The 21,388-nt window shown below is 33.5% G+C and overlaps 2 protein-coding genes across 2 annotated transcripts in view; one reads left to right on the plus strand and one right to left on the minus strand.

Annotated features, from left to right (window-relative positions):
• LOC133183075 (autophagy-related protein 2 homolog B-like) overlaps positions 1 to 21,388 on the plus strand; it is a 47,542-nt gene that overhangs the window by 15,826 nt on the left and 10,328 nt on the right. The window contains exons 13-20 of the mRNA XM_061318011.1: positions 16,012 to 16,122; positions 16,479 to 16,637; positions 18,108 to 18,211; positions 18,450 to 18,622; positions 18,931 to 19,024; positions 19,215 to 19,413; positions 20,593 to 20,735; positions 21,132 to 21,286. Coding sequence (XP_061173995.1) covers positions 16,012 to 16,122; positions 16,479 to 16,637; positions 18,108 to 18,211; positions 18,450 to 18,622; positions 18,931 to 19,024; positions 19,215 to 19,413; positions 20,593 to 20,735; positions 21,132 to 21,286 — 1,138 coding nt within the window. The remainder of the gene's footprint in view (positions 1 to 16,011; positions 16,123 to 16,478; positions 16,638 to 18,107; positions 18,212 to 18,449; positions 18,623 to 18,930; positions 19,025 to 19,214; positions 19,414 to 20,592; positions 20,736 to 21,131; positions 21,287 to 21,388) is intronic.
• Positions 8,319 to 13,857, minus strand: LOC133183077 (leucine-rich repeat-containing protein 15-like). The gene is made up of 2 exons (XM_061318017.1): positions 13,679 to 13,857; positions 8,319 to 11,822 (listed from the first exon to the last, which is right to left on the minus strand). Exons 1-2 carry the CDS (start codon positions 13,717 to 13,719, stop codon positions 9,095 to 9,097), a joined length of 2,769 nt encoding a protein of 922 aa, XP_061174001.1. The 5' UTR covers positions 13,720 to 13,857; the 3' UTR covers positions 8,319 to 9,094.

The following is a 21,388-nucleotide window of genomic DNA, read 5'->3' on the forward strand; positions in this document are numbered from 1 at the left end:
AGAGAGAGAGAGAGAGAGAGATGACGGTAAACTTTGCGCTGATTATCGTTTGGGCTAGTGATTGAGATATTAAACTGAGACAAAACGTTATGATGAATACGTTTGTGCCAAGTGGTCAAAGATATTTTAAGTAAAACGACACATAAAATTGGATCCCTTTGATGCATACCAGATATTTAGGGTTTTTATTTAATTCGGGGAATTCTATTCATATTTTAAGCGTTTAAAGGTTTTCTTATATGTAATGGTTTAGATCCTAATTAGGACACAATTGTTTGATATAGTATTTAAAAATTCACGAACTATTTTCGATCAGCAAGGAAGTTTAGTAAGGACCTCGTTTATTATGAAGTATTGATACCAAGTGTCTAGTGTTTTTTTGTAAAGGGTTGGGGTGGAAAGAGGGGTTGGGGTTGGCGGGAGGTGTGTTTCCACATCATCTGTAACAAACGTCATACGATCATTATTCCTACCCATTTCAAAAATCTGTCTGAGGATACCAGAAATCCTTAAAAGCGGTTAGCAGGGATATTTTAAATTGCATGTACAATTACTCCTTACGCCTTGCCCCCCCCCCCCCCCAATTTTGCCGATATATACAATACTATAGAAAAGATAGCTGCTACATGCTTGTGCCTACTCAATATTAATGTCTGATGACTTTTTTTTTTTAGTTTGTCAAGGAATTTTGGTATTCATAGTGCCCCCCCCCCCCAACTGAAAATGTATGGTTGTGCCCTCTCAATGTGAAATTGCTAACTACGGGTCTGTATTAATTGATTTTAAGATTGAACTTGGAAAGAGATAAAAAGCAACGGTTCCATACATTCACTTAAGTTAAAACTTGATTCGCAAGATTAATACTTTGTACTTTATATCGAATTAGTTGGGAACTATGTTAATGATAAAATTATTTATATATTTTTGTTACGTTTATCATTACAAACCAAGATAATCAGCACTGTTCTGGAGTTCAATACTGGCAATATAACTTAAGGTCAATAATTATCGACGTATTGCAGTAAAGACGGTGCATTTTCAATAATTTCTCTCAGTTTGTCGAGAAAAATGGGGGGGAGGGGGGTATCAGTATGTTTGACGGCGATTAGGGATTAAATAATTCTAGTTGTTTTCATAATGAATATAAAGAGAAAATTATCAGTAGATGTACGCTGTACATATAAGATAATTCAAGGAAAAAGAAATCTAAATCATAACATTGGCTTTAATCAGCTTTTCAGTGTACACAATTATGTAGAATTAAAAACATGAAATACTATGTGGAGAAAAGATTAATATAATTAATTAACTATAAATTAAAAAGAATTGTAAAACTCTTTAACTCTTTAAAATGTCCGTTTACTCATTTCTCAGATGTTAAATGGAAACTCATTTAAAATACTTGGACAAAAGTATTTTTTTAAAAAAGAAGAAAATAGAACATTTAAATAAAACGTTTTTAGTTATATCTAGAATCAAGGGCGCTCTATCCATTTTGAAAATTAATCTCTCAGAAATACATGTATTCAAAAGCAACCATGAAATAAAATAAGATTTTTTTTTAAATATTAAATAAATTTCCTAGGATACAAATCTTTTCAGGGTAGGACAGAGTAAAATTGGTTGTACATTGGTATATACTGAATAAACTGTAGAATGTTTTGATGTACTGTGATGTACAGTATGAGGGTTCAGGGAATAACAGCAATGTACTGTGAAGATCAGTTATCTGTACAGCTAATATCTGTGACGTACAGTGGTAAGCAGTGGCTGCGTACTGTGGAGTATTGTGGGGTACTGTGATGTACAGAGGAAGTGTACTGTAAAGTACAGGGAGGTGCTGTGAAATGCTGTGCTTCGGTACAGTGCTGTACTGTTATGTACTGTGAAGTACAGAGGTAAGTACAGTAATGTACAGTGAAAGTACAAAGGTTGACAGAGATTTTCAGAGAAAAATCAGAATATCAGGGGATAGTAAGTCCAGTAGTGTATTTTATTTACCTTTTTTTTTTTTTTATTTCAGCGTGAAAATGCTACTTCTCAATACATATAGTTTTTGTTCAGTTTCAATAAAGCTTATAGATAGTTTTGGTCTAATTTCACTAAGACTTGGTATACAAGTAAATTACACAGTAATACATAAATCTGTTTATATGGTTTTGATGTATATGAACAGATGTTCAGTGTTTACTAAATTTACTTTAATGTTGGAATTCTTATCAAACGCTACTCCTCCAACTGTTTTTAGTCTGAATTTGATAAAACTTGGTACATGAGTAAACTAAACCAAGAACCATAAGTCTTATTATGGTTCAGTCTTTAGTTTTTATTAGTCTTATGAGTTCTACAAATTTTGAAGTCCAGGTGCTGCTTTTCTCTTCCTTTATCATAAGTACAAACTAGTAGAGCTACAGTCTTGTCAGAGATGTCTGGTTGTTCTTTCTTACATAAGCAGAAATAACAGGCATATGAAAGCTTTGAATTATTAGAAAAGTTTTTTTTTATGATTTCCAGTTGGCAAGAATTTTGTAATAGTTAAGTCTCTGTAACTGTTACATGGTAAGGTGTTGAACTGACAATACAGAAGATTGGAGTTGATCAGTAATGACTGACTTTTGGTAGATTAGCATTGTGAGGTTTATCAGCAGGTAGGATAATTATCCAATCACAAAAAAGATGCCAGGGTGCTTTGGATCAGAGATGAAGTCCTCTGTAAACATAATTTAGCAAATTCAGACAGCTCATTCCTTTCAGTACATTTGTACTTCAGATTGAATATCCCGAATATATTTCCCTCCCTGGTAATTTTACTTTAAATTATAAACTCTAACAAAATGTCCTGTTTGGAATGTTTTGGTTAGATGCTTTGTGATAAACATGCAAGCATGACTTCATGTGTTTATTGGACAAGCCTTTTGTGTCTTAATTGGTACATATGCGTAGTCACAATTTTGTTTAAAAGGGACTCTCCTTGAATTATTCATGAATATTGTGCAACTGTTAAAAGTAACATCTATGTGGTTTTTTGAAACCTAGGGTAAAATTCCAACTCTTTTTCCACCTTTGAACATGTATGTCGAGTCATTGTAGGATTTTGAACTTGTGATGAATATGGGTGTCGTGTGAACATTCGTGATTATGGATTCATTTGTTCCAATGTCCTACAGAAATTATACATTTTTATTGTGCATCTTGGAATTTACTCTGATCATATCACATTTTGCTCTTTAGTCTAGATACTAATTTCATCTTTACTAAGTAGCAATTTCATACAAGGAATTTCATTAAAAAATAACACAATGAATATCTTCCATTACATTTAAATAACAACTTGCAGACTGATGGCTGTGTATTGTCATGTACAGTATTTGTGATTATGGATTCATTTATTCCATTGTCCTACAGAAATTCTGCATTTAATTTGTGCATTTTGGAATTTTATCATATCACATTTTGCTCTTTAGTCTATTTATTTCAGCTTAATTAAGTAACAATTTCATACAAGGAAAATTAAAAAAAAAATTAACACAATGAATATCTTCCATTACATTTAAATAACAACTTGCAGACTGATGGCTGTGTCTTGACATGTGCATGCAGACTGCATACAGGATCTTAAAATTTATAATGATAAAATTTCCTGTGTGTTTTCTTTTTATTGTTCCTAATATATGCCTGTCCAATTTTTGTTATAAACTAAAACTTTTAAGCAAATGCATGAAGAAGCTAATGCCAGAGTAAGCTTTTATAAACCCAAGTCTTTTGGAATCTTATATATGCATTGAGCTGTCCCCAGCAATCTCTTTCTGTTGAGGTGTGTATAAATCATATAACAATATTAGGGGGAAGTTTATTAGTTCAATACTTTCAAAATTTGTGCATAATTCTAAGAAATTGTTTCTGTGGAATAATTTGATACCAAATTAAACAATGTGTGTACATGTATATCCAAAAATATTGTCTTGTTTTAAGGTTTATAGCATGTAGCAGGCGTTTTCAGTTTTTAAATGATCCATAAATATTTTACTCTGTATGAAAATGAAAAGGCTTGAACACATATGTTACCTATACCTATCTTCCATCAGCAGGTCTGGTTGTTGTCTCGTTGTGGAAACTCTATCAAGATTTAGATAGTCACAGCCTTTAAATTGTGTAATTCTACCCCCGAAATCAAATCCAGAGGATTTCAGGTGTAAAAACATTCCACTGGGTCTTAGGAGGGCGCCTGTCTCAATCTGTCAGCACCATTGTATCTACATTATGGAGATCATGTAAAATGTTCTGCACAAAACAGATAGATGTGTTTGAGTCGTTCATGTGTAAAATGTCTTTACATGGTTCAACTCTTTTTCATAAAATTCATCATATTGTTACATATTTGATAATCTTTAGCTGAGAATCTTATGAACAACATATGATATACATACAGTTACAGTTAATTTCCTATTCATAACTGTTTTTTAAGTGGATAAATATCAAAATACAGCTTCAGTTTGTTTTGATCATGCACAAATTAATCATAATGAAGCAATTGTGCCATTACCGGAGATGTATTTTGAATTGTGAGTTTATTTACATGTAGGTGATATTATGGAATAAAAGATAAACTGACATCCTTAAATCTGTCTTTTGCCATCCCAAACTCTTGAAATATTCCTGCATTTAATGAGCTTTAATAACCAAGGTCTTTTAAATCTGATCAATAAAATATACACTTATTAAAAGATTGATAAGGGAAACACAAAATTCTTTTTAATGTTAATGTTTAATTCTTCAAACAGAGGATTCAGAGGCTTTTTCAATGTTCCTGTAGGCTATTGCTCAATCTGTGCATTGAATTGCAGCTTTTAAAGTGAAAATTTTGTAAGCAGAAATATTTGACATAAACAGAGCATAAAAAGAACACCTTCATTATGGATATATATATAGGTGATAAAAAGTTTTTGAAAGGAAATTTGATCATTTTCTTCTTCAATGACAGAAGGTCATTTAAATTGTTCTAAAAAGGATCAATTTAAAAGCATTCTATTGGATGTTTTTCAGTTGGGAGCATTCTAGGTAATATGAGGGTTTTTTAATGAGTGAATTAAAGAGACATCCGAATATTTAATGGCCAGCAAGAAAATCTGGTCAAGTGCTGGACGATGTTTAAGTATATAATGCTGAATGAGGATAGAAAGATAGGCAACGCCCATATTCTAAATGTGACTCATTTAACCTTGACTTTCACTTGTGAAGATAATTTTTATAGAATAGAAGGTTCATTAGACACAGTAGCTTAGTTTGATTTTATACCCCTTGTATTGATTTTAGCAAGGTAAACATGTTGACTCATTGGATTTTCCAGTAAAAAGGACTTTATCAATATGCGTAGTAGCCATATTTACATCCCCCTTGCTGGTGTCCCAAATACTACCTAGATAAGGATAATCGGACAGGCAAGATGATTTGTGTATTACGATATTTGCTTAATGGTTTACAGTTATTATTTTGATTCTGGCTGAGCGACAGATGACCATATTAACGACTTGTAAAATAACATGTGTATCATCAAATCTTAATGTCATTACATGGTCAGTTAGCACCTTTTATGTTTCGACTACCCAACCCTAGGTAATTTGTCACCCAATAAATTCCATGTCCCTTAGGTAGACTGACTCTAGGTCTCGACAGAAGAACCCTGTACTTGCTGATCCGTTTTTTCTCGTATTGGCCCTAGGGCCACATTTAAATATGATGCATATCTTGGGACAGATGTCATTAGGGGATAAATCATGTAAATTTTAGCATGACCTCTGACCTAGCATGACTTCATATGTGTATAGCTACAACGGTATTAATGTACAAGAATACCTGAGAAAAGCTGTAATCTAAAGGCTGGTTTATCCAATGACATCATTATATTATTTTAAGAAAAAGAAAAAACTAAAAGATTTATAACCCCAAACTACCATGTCAGATGTAGAGTGAAAAGATAACTGTCATATATTAATCTCTGAATGTTTTAATACATGTATTTTATGCCCATGCACATTCTTACGAAGATATAATCATCAATAATTGCATTGTAAAAAGTGAAAAATTATAAAATTTTATACATTTTAATCAACAACATTTGTAGATAAAAATATAGAATTACAGAATGCATAATTTCATTTCATGGACTGACTTTAGTTCAGTTTGGAATGCATATTAAGAAAGTTTCTATCACATTGGGAATTGGGGGGGGGGGGGGTACAAAGAGATCAGACATACAACACATTATGGTCATTCAGGTACATGCATACTTCTTTATCTACAAATATAGTTTTATATCTCATATTGATTTGTTCCCTTCAAATAGACATATCTCTTACTAACAATATAAAGTACATATTTTGTACAGTCAAACTGATTAAAAGTGAACCTGTCTAACATGAATACTTGGCTATAGCAAACTTAATTTTAAGCATTACATAAAATTGAAGATATTTAATTAAAAAAAAAAGCTGTAGAACAGTATCACCATGAAAAAAATTTGATGCATGTATACTATAGTTGGTAACAGAATGTGCAGGACTTATAAGGCTGTACATAGCAACAATTTCGAAAGTTTTATTATTAAGTCTTTCATGCAGTCACAGTTGGCAAACTCCTAGTATTCTGATAATCCTCTGTTGATATACTGGCATAAATACACTAAACACAAAATCCATTTAAATTCTTCCTATGTTTACAAGCAACTCATCCAGTAGGGTTATTTTACACATCATACATAGCATACTGATGTACACATAGGGCACCACAGATCTTGTTTATATAACTTATCTAATACAGTACATCACAAATGATCCTCAGAAATCTGATTAATTTTTTTTCTCATTAATGAATTAGAGTATTAAACAGCTTATGAAGATGCAAATCAGTATAATTAATTTGTAGTCATTTTCTCTGCCATGCGTTCTGTATAATCAGACTAGCTAGTAAATTTAATGATACGTTTACTTCAAAGCTGAATGAAGAAAACTGTTTTCATTATGTGCATAAAAGGACATGTTACAACTAGAGTTATACAGTATTTCATTTTTGTATTCCATGTATATATAATATATGTAGTGCAGATATATATGAAAGAAGTACAGTGGTTCCCGTTTTATCGAATAGTCAAGTTGTCAGCCTAGTTTTATCCGAATAGCCGAAAATTAGAATAGCCGATTGCTCCATACCGAGTCCAAAGATAGATGTATAGAGCTACATGTATTGATAATACATCGTAGCAAATTTCAAGCTTGCACTTTCGTTTTTCTTTTGACATGTTTACTTAATGACTTTACTAAAAATAATTTATTTCACTTACTTATGAATTTAATATGAAATTTTTTTTCAAATAAATTGACGTATAGAATATATTCTTTGATAGTTATTGCCATCTTTCTTCAGCACATGTTTACATTCCTTCTTCGATGGTCGCCATTTTGGAAACGGAAGTAGACTAAATGCTTGACTAATAACCGTAAACTATTTTTCCCTGGATAGAGTGTAAATTAAAAATAAACAAAAATATTAAATATATATAATTGTTGTTTTTATTTGTTTCTTTAATACCGTTACGTATTTTATACTGTGTGTGAGTTTACCAGTCTCGTTCTTGTCTGCTGAAGAGAGATTTTGAGAGCCATGTGGAGATAGATGGTATGAATTTTGAGACGTATTTTTATAGAATGGGCCATTTGTGATTTTTACCATAAATTTTGCACTGAAAAATGAATAAATATTAAGCCAATTGACCAAGTTAAACGATTGAATAGGCTTATTTCATTATCCAAGCAAATTGTCATACACAAGCTAATCAGTTCAATAATTAAAATTTCACGCTGAAAAAATTACAAATAATTGTCATAATTAACAAGTGCATCATTGAACCCAAGCTGATCACCACAACTGTAATCAAAACATATCTATTTACTATGCCCACTATTGACACAGGTAAGGTGCCTGTGTGCGTCCAGCCGTAACTAATCCCCTTCATTGTCGTACTCAAGCCAGTCAAGGTAATTGGTGTCAAACTGTGTAAACAAAGGCTTCACATACGAAGTTGGAGGTGTGAACAAAGTGCTGATTATCAAAAAACACTATGATAGTCAAAATTTTTGTATCGGATAAAACGAAAGTCCAATATTTTCTCATCAGAATATCAGGTGAAATTATTAATAAATATATAAGAAATGGTTTTGTGCTCTGATATTATATTGAAATAGCCGAAATATTCGTTAAACCGCTATCCGATAAAATGGAAGCCACTGTATCAATATCCATCATATATTCATAACTGACTACTAAATAAAACAGTAATATATAGCACTTATTAAATCTAATAATTAATGGTAATTAAAAAAATTATTGAATAACAATATACAGTGATATTCATAAAAAACAAAGCTCATTTATGTAAAAAAAAAAAAAAATGAAAAATCCATGTGTGGTTATGACTATATTTGGTTTTTAAAATCCTCCTCTTGCAAAGATAAAAGGTTCATGTCAATATAGAGTACAGTTTTGGTTACACATTATTATGCTATCAGTTCATAAGTTAAAGGTAAAACTTAAAGCAACAGTTCTGTTTAAATGCAAGAAACCTTTAAAGTTTTAAATGACTTTAAAATACACTTTGAAATTAATTTAAAAAAAAAACCCAGCAAGTTGATATGTTTAGTGCCTGTGGAATAAAAATCTGTTTAAATGGAGGAACTAAAATAATGTTAAAACATAGATTCTAGTTAAAGTCCTAGTAATACGAAAGACACACAGAGTATATTGTATCAAGTGTTTGCCTTTCTCATTCTCAGGTCATAAATGGCATACAGCAGCTTCTGTCATTCATTTCTATTTAGTATAGAAGATATTTGACAGGATTAATTTCTTATATCAGTATATCACTTTGAGTCAGCACAATTAATGGGAAGTATCCAACCGAAATCATGGTAACCATTATGATTCTTCAAATTTTTGAAAGCTTGTAGAATTAGTTTTCCTGTTACCATGGACACTTGAATTTTGCATTGTGCGGTCCACTGATAGATCAAGGTCTCACTTATGTTTTCCTTTTTATTCTACATCACACAACTGTTCCTGTATTATTATGGTCAATTTCATTATATACAGTTTCTGTTGGACTTGATGAAAATCCATGATTTAAGAACCCCCCTCCAGAAATAGTCGATATTGACTGACTATTAGGGGTCTGTGGTAACGGTCGCGTTTCTACACCATTTGAATAGTGGTCACGCTCTGCCATTCTGTTGACTTCATTGATGTAGTGGGTATTTGGCAGTGAAGGGGCTCCTGGCATTTGAGTGTAACGGGGTTTTTCCTGGAAAGTTCCATTTGGCTTATTTTCAGGAGGTAGCTTTACATGCTGTTGCTTGGAGGGTTCCCTTCTTTCTGCACCTACCTCACCCCCTGTTGCTCCTTTGGTTGGATAGGGGTCATTGCTAACAGCATTAAGGTCAACATTTTGGTAACTTCCAGCAGAAAAACGAGAACTATCATTAACTCCATTGGAAATAGTCATTACCTCTAATTCACCATTTGCTTTTCTGATGTACACTTTGGGTTGACTTGTTGGACGGTGTTGATTCATTGCAATGGGCATAACATTCCCAGTAGCTGGTGGAAGTGGAGGTGGTTTCTGTTTTTCTTTGTTCCGCCTTTGCCAGATAATGTAGAGTACAAAGACTAAAACAACAAGGGCAATTAACAAAAACCCTCCCAGCACACCCCCAACAATGGTACCAGTGTTATCTGAACCAGTGTTAGCTGCTGTTGTTGCCACTGTAGGAACTTCTGGTTTTGTCTGTTGTGTCAGACATCCTATTAACTTTTGTGTAGTGGAATCAGTCAGATCAATATAGAAACATATTTGATACCTGGATGCAGGTAAAAGTCCAGATATTGGATGATCTCGTTTTGATATGTCTATTGGGAAAGTTTTGATCTCTGGATTGTCCACTCCTAGCTGTTTGTACTGCACCCTGAAATTTTTCAGGTATGTCATGTCACCAACGACAGTCCAGGAGATGACTATTGTCTTTTCATTCACATTTGATATTACTAACTGGATGTCTGGCACAGGGATGGATGTTGTTGTTATAGTTGTAGTACTGGGTGGAACTGTTGTCGTTGTGAACTCCGGACATGTGGCTAATGTAGGCAAATTGGTGCAAAAATCAGATGTCGGTAAATCAAGCAGCTCCTTGGTAGCTAAATTTGGTGGAGAACTACAAGGTACTTGTGTGTATCCTCCAGTTGAATTTATTATTTTGAGATGCTGGTACAAACCATAGAGATTACAGTTACAGGCAAGAGAATTTCCTAATGCAAAAAGAAACATCAGTTTGCTAAATCCTTCAAATACACATTCATCTATTACATTTATTTTGTTGAAAGCAATATCTATGCTTTCCAGAGAATCTTTAAGTCCATACAGAGACTCTTGTCTTAGCACTGAGAGATCGTTACTTTGCATTTTAAGGCTCCCAAGTTGATTATGGCTGTAGAAAACTAAAGACGGAATATTGGACAGCTTTGTTTTGGAAATGTCAAGGTTTCTCAGATTCTTCATGGCTCCAATAGCGTCCCAAGCATGTTGTTCTATCAGATGGTTATCCTGTATATAAAGAGTCTTCAAAGCAAGTTCTGTCCCCTGGAAGATGTCCAAGCTGAAGTTAAGGGGGTTGCTGGCACTTACATCATACTGGGCCCGTAAATCAAGAGTGTCGAGAAGTGGCATGTGAGCAAGTGCACCTTTTTGAATAGTTTTTATATAATTTTCAGACAAGTCCAGAGAGTGCATACTTCTAAGACCTTCAAAATCATTGCTTTTTATCTCTTTTAATTTATTGCCAGGCATCATTAGGTTAGCCAGTTTTGGCATGTTTTTGAATAATCCAGAAGGAATGTCTTGAAAGTCTATTTGCATATGACCTAGACTAAGCTGTTCTAGCTTGGGCCATGTATGATTACCCAGTGGCAGGATGCTGTGTTCATTTAGTTTATTTATTTGGAGACCCAAAAACTCCAGTTTTTCTGTTATTCCATTGAAACACCCATAATCTAATGAGGCAATCTGGTTTCCTCTCAAGTCCAGTTCAATAAGATTGCTGAGAGAGCTGAATATTCCATTTGGGATGGTTTCCATTTCATTATGTAGCCATGAGAGATGTTCCAAAGTGCGCAGCCTATTAATTGCAGGTTTTGGAAAAGTTGGGACATTATTGTTTGCAAATTCAAAGCGTTTTAACATTTCTAACTGATCCATGAAGGATTCAGCAGACACAAAAGTTGTCTGCATTTCTCTCAACCGCAGTGTGAGGAGATTAGGAAAATAATGAAATGGAGAACTGCGTTCAATTCTTGGCATATTGAAATTTTTCAGATGAAGTTCCTGGAGGTTGGTCAAGTTTTGCATTTGGCTGAAGGGGGGTGGCAATACCGAATCTCCACGCAGTCTGATGGTTTTCAGATCTTGTTGTAATCCAGAAAAAGCCAATGGATGAATACTCTGTAATTGATTCTTTTCACCAGTTAGATCAATTTCCTCTAAACGAATTCCCTGAAACGCATTGGCTTGAAGCACTTGTATGTTATTACTTGCAGAATCTAGATCCAGTTTCAGGAATAGTTCTGCAGATGGGCTAAAAGTTGGTATGGCATTAAGATCACGACATCTGATAACTCGTTTAGTTGATGAAGACACGGTTTCACAAGTGCAGCTTGTTGTGGGACATGACAGGGTGAATCCAACTTGCAGCAGAAGAATTGAAACCACCAAAGCACTGTTCATCCTGTAAAAATTATATCTGAGTTAAATAATTGCAAATGATGACTTTTTAATCATTTAAAGATGAAAGAGAGAAAGAGAGAGAGAATGAACAATATTTTTCTTGTAATTTATCATTCATCTGAAACACAAATTAAATGTGGCGAAATAATTGACACCTTATTAAGTTGTTCGACTTGTATTTCCTACAGACATATTGCACAGAAGATGTCAGACACCTATCTAATTATATCATACCTGTACAGGTAACTGGGGTGTAGGTCATTATTTTCTGACCTCATTTCTCCTTCAAACATTCCAATGTTAATGTAATTCAGTGACTTAATTAAGTTACTAGCAAAATTAGCACTAAGGAATTAAGGATAAGAGAGATTTATGACATTCTTTTGTGATTGAGTTGTCTCTTATTTGTTATACATGTAATAAGCATCATTCATTTAATTCACTAGGTGTTAATTTGTGCTCATAAGACTACTTATTGTCAGGGACCCGATTGTAAGTTATTACATACTGTGTTTTCTTTCTGAACTTTTTAATTACTCCCTGACTTCATTTCTGGTGTCACTTCAGCTTAGAACAGTTTGTCACTTACAACTTTATTGACAGTCACTCAATTACCTGATGACTAATTAACACTGAATCTCCAGATTGGATGGTTAGCAATTAATATCTACATTGTGTGTAACAGTCTTACAAATTCCATTATTTTCAATGTTAAATATTGCACTGATAGAAAGCAGAGTCTTGTACATTTACTAGTGAAATGACATGTGTTGCATATTGAAATGACACAAAAGACAATACTGTAGCTTTGTCTTCAAATTTGTCTTATTGCATATGAGGTGCTGGTATTAACATAATGTTGTCTGTTGGGATTAAGGATTGTTTAGGTGCAAAAGTACTTAGAGAATTTTCTTTCAGTAAACTGATACAAAGATTGTTTACAATACAAGCTTGCACTTGTTTACCTTCAGTGACAGTACTTTTAATAAATGGGACATATCCACACCCAGATTGTATTGATATACAGTCACCTATTTAACTAATTCTACATCTACAGACATTTAAAGAATGTTCAAGGATATGAAAGTCTTAACTATTTGAAATTGCAATGTATTCAGTTCAGTATTAATAATACAGACTTGTTTGAAGAAGTACCATTGATAAATTCGACTTCCAAGCATTTATGTTTGTTAAAAAAAAAAGATTTTAGTTCTTGGTTGAAGAATTTAGATAAGCTTGAGAAAACATATTACAAAATGTCATAGACAGTAGAAGTTGACAAGAAGCAGACATCTTGTATTAATACTTTTATAGCTATACATTCTGTAAAATCTCCCAATTGAAGGAATCCAAATCAAATTTAATGGTGAAAATGTAAAAAATGTGTCAGTATTAATGTCTTGTATTAATGGCTATTTTCCAATGTATTATTATTGACTAATTGATATTTTGGCCTAATTGTTGTTTACGCATGTACCATGTCCTGAAGGTTATTTATATCAGACTTACCTGTGTTGTATTGTCATCCTCTAAGGTGTATTGTCGAGAAATTCCAGTTTAACCACTTTATGCACAAATTTTAGCTTCCAAACTTTACAATTTCACTGATTTTTCCCTTGTTTCTTCAGTTTGTGAATCATTTTGACTCAAAAAAAGGATTGTAATTTTTTTTCAATAAAGTTTGAAAGTGTGTGAACAAAAACACACCTGTTTAAGAGATAAACCAAAATAAATGTCTGACTCAGAAATACCTGCCTACGTAATAAACATGGCTGATTGCGGTCATACCTGAGTGACCACGATCAATATAACTGCATGATATCAGTTAAAGAATTTCACAAATACAGGTGAACTTACCTGGCTCCACAAAGGTAAATAAAAATTTGTCGAGCCACCATGGACCAATGAAGTGGTCATTACTGAAAAATCTGATGGAAATTTGGACAAGTATCCATAAGACTGTCATAGTCCGCAATACATTTCAGGCATATTCGATGAAATATTTTTAACAATGATCTTGGTTCAATGATGCAAAATTGAGATAATGCCTCATGAGAACTCAACTTCCTGGAAAACAGACTATCTGATGATAATGATAAGGCTTCTCTTTTGTATTGTTTATAACTCTTTATTAATTTGTGCTATACATCCTTGATTGGTTTACTTGATACTTTCCGCTTTTCATAAAAGGCTTTGATTTCACTCAATTTACCATGAATCATCTTCCCAACACTTGATTTTGTCACAATGTAAGTTAAGGTGACATAAAATAAATGTGGTGATTTACTGGGATGATGTACGTGTGGCTTTTGGCACAATTCAGATACTTACTTACGAAGTATCTATTTCCTGAATTGCCGTACCTTACTGAGATATACACAAAGGACATATATTAGATACATGAACACAGAAAAGGCTATCTAAACTTGTTTATAAAAGTTGAATTCAAACCATATATCCTTGATCCAAGCCCTATTACATTTAACACCCTTGGACTGGGCTATATTGTTTTATTTTATTTTTTCTATTTTTGGGATGATTACCGGGTAATTATGTGCCATCATGTCTTCTGAAGCTATTTTTGAAGTTAACTTGGCATTATCCTTATTCTTGGTCACCTGTATGTAATGACTGTGATGTTAGTTATACCTGTAATAGGTAATGAAGGAAAGTCAAATCTTGGAAATCCTCACGAGTGCCTGAGACAGTCTTTAGATTTATTCAGTGATTATACACGGTCAAACCTCATTATCTCAAACTCAAATCCAAAGAAAAACTTCGAGATGTCCACAAATTTGAGATATTGAGTGTAAAATATTATAAAGAATAAGTGGTGGGGAATTTCAAATCAACATATCCATGGTATTTGAGATATGGATGTTTGAGATACCAAAGTTCAACTGTATTCATATTCATTTTAAATTCAATCTTGACACAGAAAATGAAATAGAACACATGATATGAGGTAGACAGAGGAATATGAAAATGTCTTTACATAGATTGTGCAGATTTATAACAGTATAATCTCAGTGTTTACTCTGTGGTCTGGAGGGGCCTCTATTAACAAAATGTGATGTCAGGTTGTTGACTTCCAACTAAAGTTTTATAAAAGTTCATACCTGCCAGCCCTGAAGCATTCTGGGATTTAAACGATCAAGTTAGAATATGAGTAAATAAGTAAAGTATAAACACACTAAAAAGTGAAAATCAATTAAATCCTACCATATTTTCAAATCAAATCCTAAAATTCCAAAGTTACCATTTTTTCTAATCAAATCTTACCATATCTAACCATTGGTTAAGCAGGTTTTCTGCATCATTAGAAGTTTTACCAAGTGTTGGAATCTGTGTAGCGACAAATAGATTAAATTAAATTATTTTTCGCAATTAATGCCTTTAATTACATGTATGCCCATGTTTTCAAGGATTTGCTGAGAAAAAAGTGTGCCAATGATGGGAATTTCCCAAATAGTAAATAAATGCTGGTAGGATGGCATACTGTCCCAGCAAATACTCCAGATACAGGAAAATTAGGAAAGTCTAGGAACTACTTTAAAATATAATTATCAATGTTTTATATACATGTATCTTTAATTGATAAATAAAAAAATTAATATAGGTAAGATAATGAGAATTGTTCAGATGCTGAGAAATATCAGTATTATAAAGACTGAAGGTAGTGTAGGCTGGGTTATACTGTATACAGCCTAAATTGATGGATTTGCAATAATAGTGGGGGAAAAAAAACAGTTCAGAGGAAAAAAATATGCATATACATTGTACATGTATGTATATCATGGATAATAAAAAAAAAGACAAATAAATTCAAAACAGGTTGAAAAAAAAAATTGTTTAGAAATGTGTACCCGGTATTATTATATATTCATTGGCAAAAGGAAACCAGCATAAATCTGGTACATGTATTAACTGCATTTGTTATAAATACCCCAAGCTAGTTCAATTTTTATGAAATGAAAACATGCTGTGAGTCCCAAGAAAGTACACTAAAACTGTCAAAATCTTACAAACCACAGTACACGATTAAGACAGTCAATATTTTTCCTTACAGAAACTTGCACTTATTATTGAAAGTGAAAGTTAATACTTTCTGATGTCACCTTGTAATGTATGTGATCTGACAGTTGTAAATCACCAGGATATACAGATTTTTAGTTGAATTTTATTTGTAGATTTTGGTTTTCCCTCGTGATGTCTCCTCAAGGCCTGGACAGTTATATAGCAGTATGCACTCTGGGGCACCTGCACTTAAAGCTCACATCAGATCAGTGCAACAGAACTCGGTAACCACAAAATTTCAACAGAATATTTGTTGATTTTTTACCCGTATATTTCAAACACAAATTATATCAGTATGATTGGGTGAAAAAATCAGGTTAATAAAAAATATTAGAATGATAAAAAAAAAAATCAAGACAGATAAAATGGAATCATTGTGACATATAATAAAGTCAAGATTTTCTCATACATGATATTCTTGATTTAAAGATTCTTAAGCTGAGTTATATTGAAGTACAATATATATATAAGATATTTTGTTTTGAATATCATTTAAATGTTAATAATGAAGGGTATGATTTTATTAAAAATAGAATGGTTTATGTTTTAGAAATATTTAAAAAAAAAGATCTTATTTCAGAGGTCTCAAAGGACAGGAACTGGACCTAGAACAGAGATCTCTGTCAGCTTGGCCAGACTAGAATGTGAGGTGGACGTGACAATTATAGACAGAATAAACACTCTGATTAAACCCTCTTCCCACCGGCCTTACAACACAAACAATACCGCCTCACAAGGGGTAAGTCAAAATCAGTCAATTACACAGCCTCAGGGGTAAGTCAAAAATCAGTTAGTCATACAGCTTAATAGGGGTTTAGTTAAAACAGTCAGCTAAACATCTTTACAAGGGGTAAGTCAGAATCCATCAACTGTACAGCCTCATAGGAGTAAGTTAGAATCAGTCAACTGTACAGCCTCACTGGGAGTAAGTCATAATCAGTCAACTAAACAGCCTCAACTATCAACTATCAGTCAACTATACAGCATCACAAGGGGTAAGTTAGATTTGGCAAAGTATACAACCTCACTTGGAGTTTTAAGTAAGAATCAATCAACTATGCACGCCACAGGGAGTAAGTTAGAATCAATCAACTACAGAGGCTCATAGGGAGTAAGAATCAGTCAGCAATACAGCCTCTCAGGAGGTAAACCAGAATCCATCAACTATACAGACCCACTAGGAATATGTTAGAATCAAACAACTGTACAGCCTCACAAAGGGTAAGTTAGAATCCATCAACTATACAACCCCACAAGGAATATGTTAGAATCAAACAACTGTACAGCCATACAAAGGGTAAGTTAAAATCAATCAGCTATATAGCATCACAGAGGGTAAGTTAGAATCAACCAGCTATACACAGTCACAGGGGCTTAATCAGTAGCAGTCACTCTACAGCCTCATAGGGGGTAAGTTAGAATCAGTCAGCTACACACAGTCACAGGGGCTTAATCAGTAGCAGTCACTCTACAGCCTCATAGGAGGTAAGTTAGAATCAGTCAGCTACACACAGTCACAGGGGCTTAATCAGTAGCAGTCACTCTACAGCCTCATAGGGGGTAAGTTAGAATCAGTCAGCTACACACATCACAGGGGCTTAATCAGTAGCAGTCACTCTACAGCCTCATAGGAGGTAAGTTAGAATCAGTCAGCTACACACAGTCACAGGGGCTTAATCAGTAGCAGTCACTCTACAGCCTCATAGGGGGTAAGTTAGAATCAGTCAGCTACACACATCACAGGGGCTTAATCAGTAGCAGTCACTCTACAGCCTCATAGGAGGTAAGTTAGAATCAGTCAGCTATACACAGTCACAGGGGCTTAATCAGTAGCAGTCACTCTACAGCCTCATAGGGGGTAAGTTAGAATCAGTCAACTTTACTGCCTCAACAGAAATAACTCGGGGCAATTGTACTACAGCCTTACAAGGGGTAAGTTGGAATGAGTCAACGATACAGCTTTACAGGGAAGAGAATTGAGCATTGCAACATCATAAAATGAAATAACAATAAAAACTGTAATAAACTTTGATTATGCATTGTGAATGATTACATTTTGTTTCAAGATTTACTTAAGATGTAGTAATACAAAGTTTTATTATCCATTCTTTGGATCAAATATAGTCATTTGATATGGTTCCTGGCAGAAAGCTGTTCTCTTTGTAAATAGTTGAGAAGCACTAATTGATTTGAACTGAATATGCTGTAGGGTCCTGCATACAGCTTCTCCCAAACCTTGGAGGATGAGTGTGCTACAGACGAGACAAAAATAGATCTAACTATTACCTGTCCAGAGGCTAAACTCACAATCAGGTGGGCAATATTTTTTGAGTGTGAATAAATTTTAGCATTCAAGCGATAAATAGGTAGAAATTTGTTTTACAAGTAGGGGAACTTGCATAATATTTAGCTAGTATATGTAATTCTTAACCAAAAAAAAATTGAATAGTGTTAATGTTCTATTCATTTCCTTGAGATTTTGTTGTTGTTTTTTTCCCACTACATTATGATTGTGATAGTCTTGTTAACTGGTTCTCGTTGTTATTGACAGGTTCCCAATCCCAGACTTGAGAAATGGGTCAGAGGTTACTAAGCTCCCATGGTGGCAGAAGAATCTGAGGGATGAGTTACTGATCTTGGACTTGGAAGAGGCTCGATTTCAGATGTCATGTGTCTCCAATCAGCCCATTAAACAGATGGAGGTCTCCAGCAAAACAGTTTTAGGTGAGGCAGGAAACTGGCATTGTCTTCTTATTGCTTGATCTCTTTCAAGTGGTCTGTAATTGAACATACACAGAAATGGAGAATGCAGACACTACCTGTTGTGTGATTTTTATATACATATATATACACATATTACACATTTTTCCAATTAATTTATATGCAGCATTGATACAAGCTTTAAAACTTAGCTTTATCGTCACATTTTATTATTTTTTTTGTGCGTGAAAAATTGTTGTACATTGTATTATAAAGCGTAGAATTATGAGTTAAAGGTAATTTTTGTCAAGATATTTTCTCTTTGTTAACAGGATCTTTCAGAATAGATCCAAACCAGAGTGCCATTCCCTTTGCCTTTGTTAGCTGTGAAGGAAATGATGGTCAGGAGGGGTTTAACTTCCCTCAGTAAGTTTTAGCTGAAGCTTTTATACTCTCTGGCAAAATTTGCTCATACTGTTTTTCATCTAAAATTCAAATTGATACATGAACATTTATTGACAGTTCAAATTTTTGATATGACTTAAAAATGAAAATATGGTTTCATTGATTTGTATTCAAATCCTTGATATCAAATTTCATCTCTTTCATTTTTCAGAATAATTATAAAATTCACAGAGCAGACCATCTCAGTACTTGACGAAGAAACCCCTGACTCGGACAACAGTATTCCATTAGACTCACTTAACGGTGCTTGTGAATTCGGCAAACAAGACACCTCCCCCTTTTCCACAAAGAAACACATGTATGGGAAGGGTGAGATGTCAGATCAGGCCACACAACATGTCAGTGATGAGGTAAGAGCTGCACTGTAAACTGTCAACAATTTCAAGTTTTACTACTGTAAACTTGTGATCTTTAGTACATGTATATATCGATGTGTGGGATGGATTTTGTGTATAGGGCCTCTTTGATAATTGCTGGAGAAGTGCCACAAAAATTTCCGTACATTTCAAAAATAAATGTTGGAAATGAAAATAAAAAATGACTGAAATGCTAAGCAATTATCTTCAAGCATTCTCTAAAAAGTGTTTATTAAAGAACTATATGACTGCAAGCATGGCAATTTTTATTTAATGGGGAAAGTTCTGTAGACTGGTACCAGTAAAGTACTGTTTTAATTAAATTCTTCATCCTTATTTGATATACATGTTGGATCAATAAATAGATTACTGATTTTAAACATAAAGTTTAGTGTTTCATAAAACCATTTCTTGATTCAGAAGAAAATTATGTACACATTTTCCAGATGCCAATGCTTTATAAAATGTAAATGAATAAAATATGTGATGTGAAAAAAAAATATAGAAATCTTCTTCTCTTTGATTTCTAGGCCCTAGACTGATAAAATGTTATGGTTTTCATTTATTCACATTTTAGACATTTTGGGAAATACCTACACTTTCTGAAATAACAGAGACACAAAAAGTAGGCCATTTCAGTTGTTACATACCTTACATATACCTGTATCATGCATATATTTTCCAAGATATGTCCTTACTAATGTTACAATAGCTGCTAAGTAATACATTTTGACTGTATCAGAATTTGATTATTACTTGGGCAGTTATACATGTCCCAGATAATTACCCATTAGAAATAAGGTATACCAGATATAGTCATTATTGATCCTACACTTTTTTACAATATCAGATTGTGCATATACTGTATTGTATTAAAAAATTTGATATTTATTGGGACAGGTTCATGCATATGTCATGATTGCATATAGTCCGTTTTCACCATACATTCTAAAGTCTCTTTTCTATGAATTTCTTCTATTTTCAATTACACTTCCAACTTTGTTTATATCTGTTTTCTACATATGGCATATTCCTCCATTCTCAATGGGGACACATTGATTTCCCCTATTTCTTCCAGATTTTTTTCTTGTCCTACAGTTTGTAATTTGATTTTGTTCAGTATTCGTCCATCTTCTCATATTTGATTTTTCTCTCATTGTAACTTGCTTTCAGATGGTTATGCCTGGCAGTAGAGATGATATGACTGACTTCCAGGAGAGAGCCTCTGCGAGTTGTCTGACTCTAGTCCAGTTAATTTTACCCCTCGTCAATCTGTACATTCCAGACCAGAAGTTCTTTGAAGTTTTGTATAATAGGTAAATGTATAAGTACTTTTGAGCTATGATATTTTTACACTTAAAATCACTTATTTTCATGGGGTCATATTTTCGGGGTTTAAGGAAAAGATATTGGTTCATGGGGATTTGTATTCCTGGTTGAAGAACTGTGGAATAATGGTTTAACAAAAATAAACCCCCATCCCCCTTCTTCTTTCTCTTGACATCTATGAGATCAACCTATATATTTCTGTGGACAATTCATAACAAACTTAATAAGAAATAATAGCCAGGTAATTTTCTTTTATTTTGAAAAGTGGTAAGAAAATATGACTATCGGTATACAATGTAGTAAGTTGCAACTCTAAGCAGATTCTTACAAATGCATTTCAATGTATGCCGTCTATAACACTCTATGTTTACAATCTGATGCAGGTTAAACAATGACTTGTTGCTATGGGAACCAATGGCTCCATCTCCAATCCATACACAGGATCAGGGTCCTGGATCTATACAACCTTTTGACCTTAGTTGTTACACGCAGGTGCTACAGGAGAACTTCTCCCTGGCAAAATCAGCCATACAATATGGTGAGACAAATCAATGGATTTATCTTACAAAGGAAAAGTAATAATTTTACATTGATAAGCAATTATAGTTCACAATGTCTATTAGTGCCAGAATTTGCAGTA

This window comes from Saccostrea echinata, unplaced genomic scaffold, assembly GCF_033153115.1.
Source record: "Saccostrea echinata isolate AGI-Se365-2 ecotype Australia unplaced genomic scaffold, CSIRO_AGI_Sech_v1 ptg000009l, whole genome shotgun sequence".
Classification (NCBI taxonomy): Eukaryota; Metazoa; Mollusca; class Bivalvia; order Ostreida; family Ostreidae; genus Saccostrea; species Saccostrea echinata.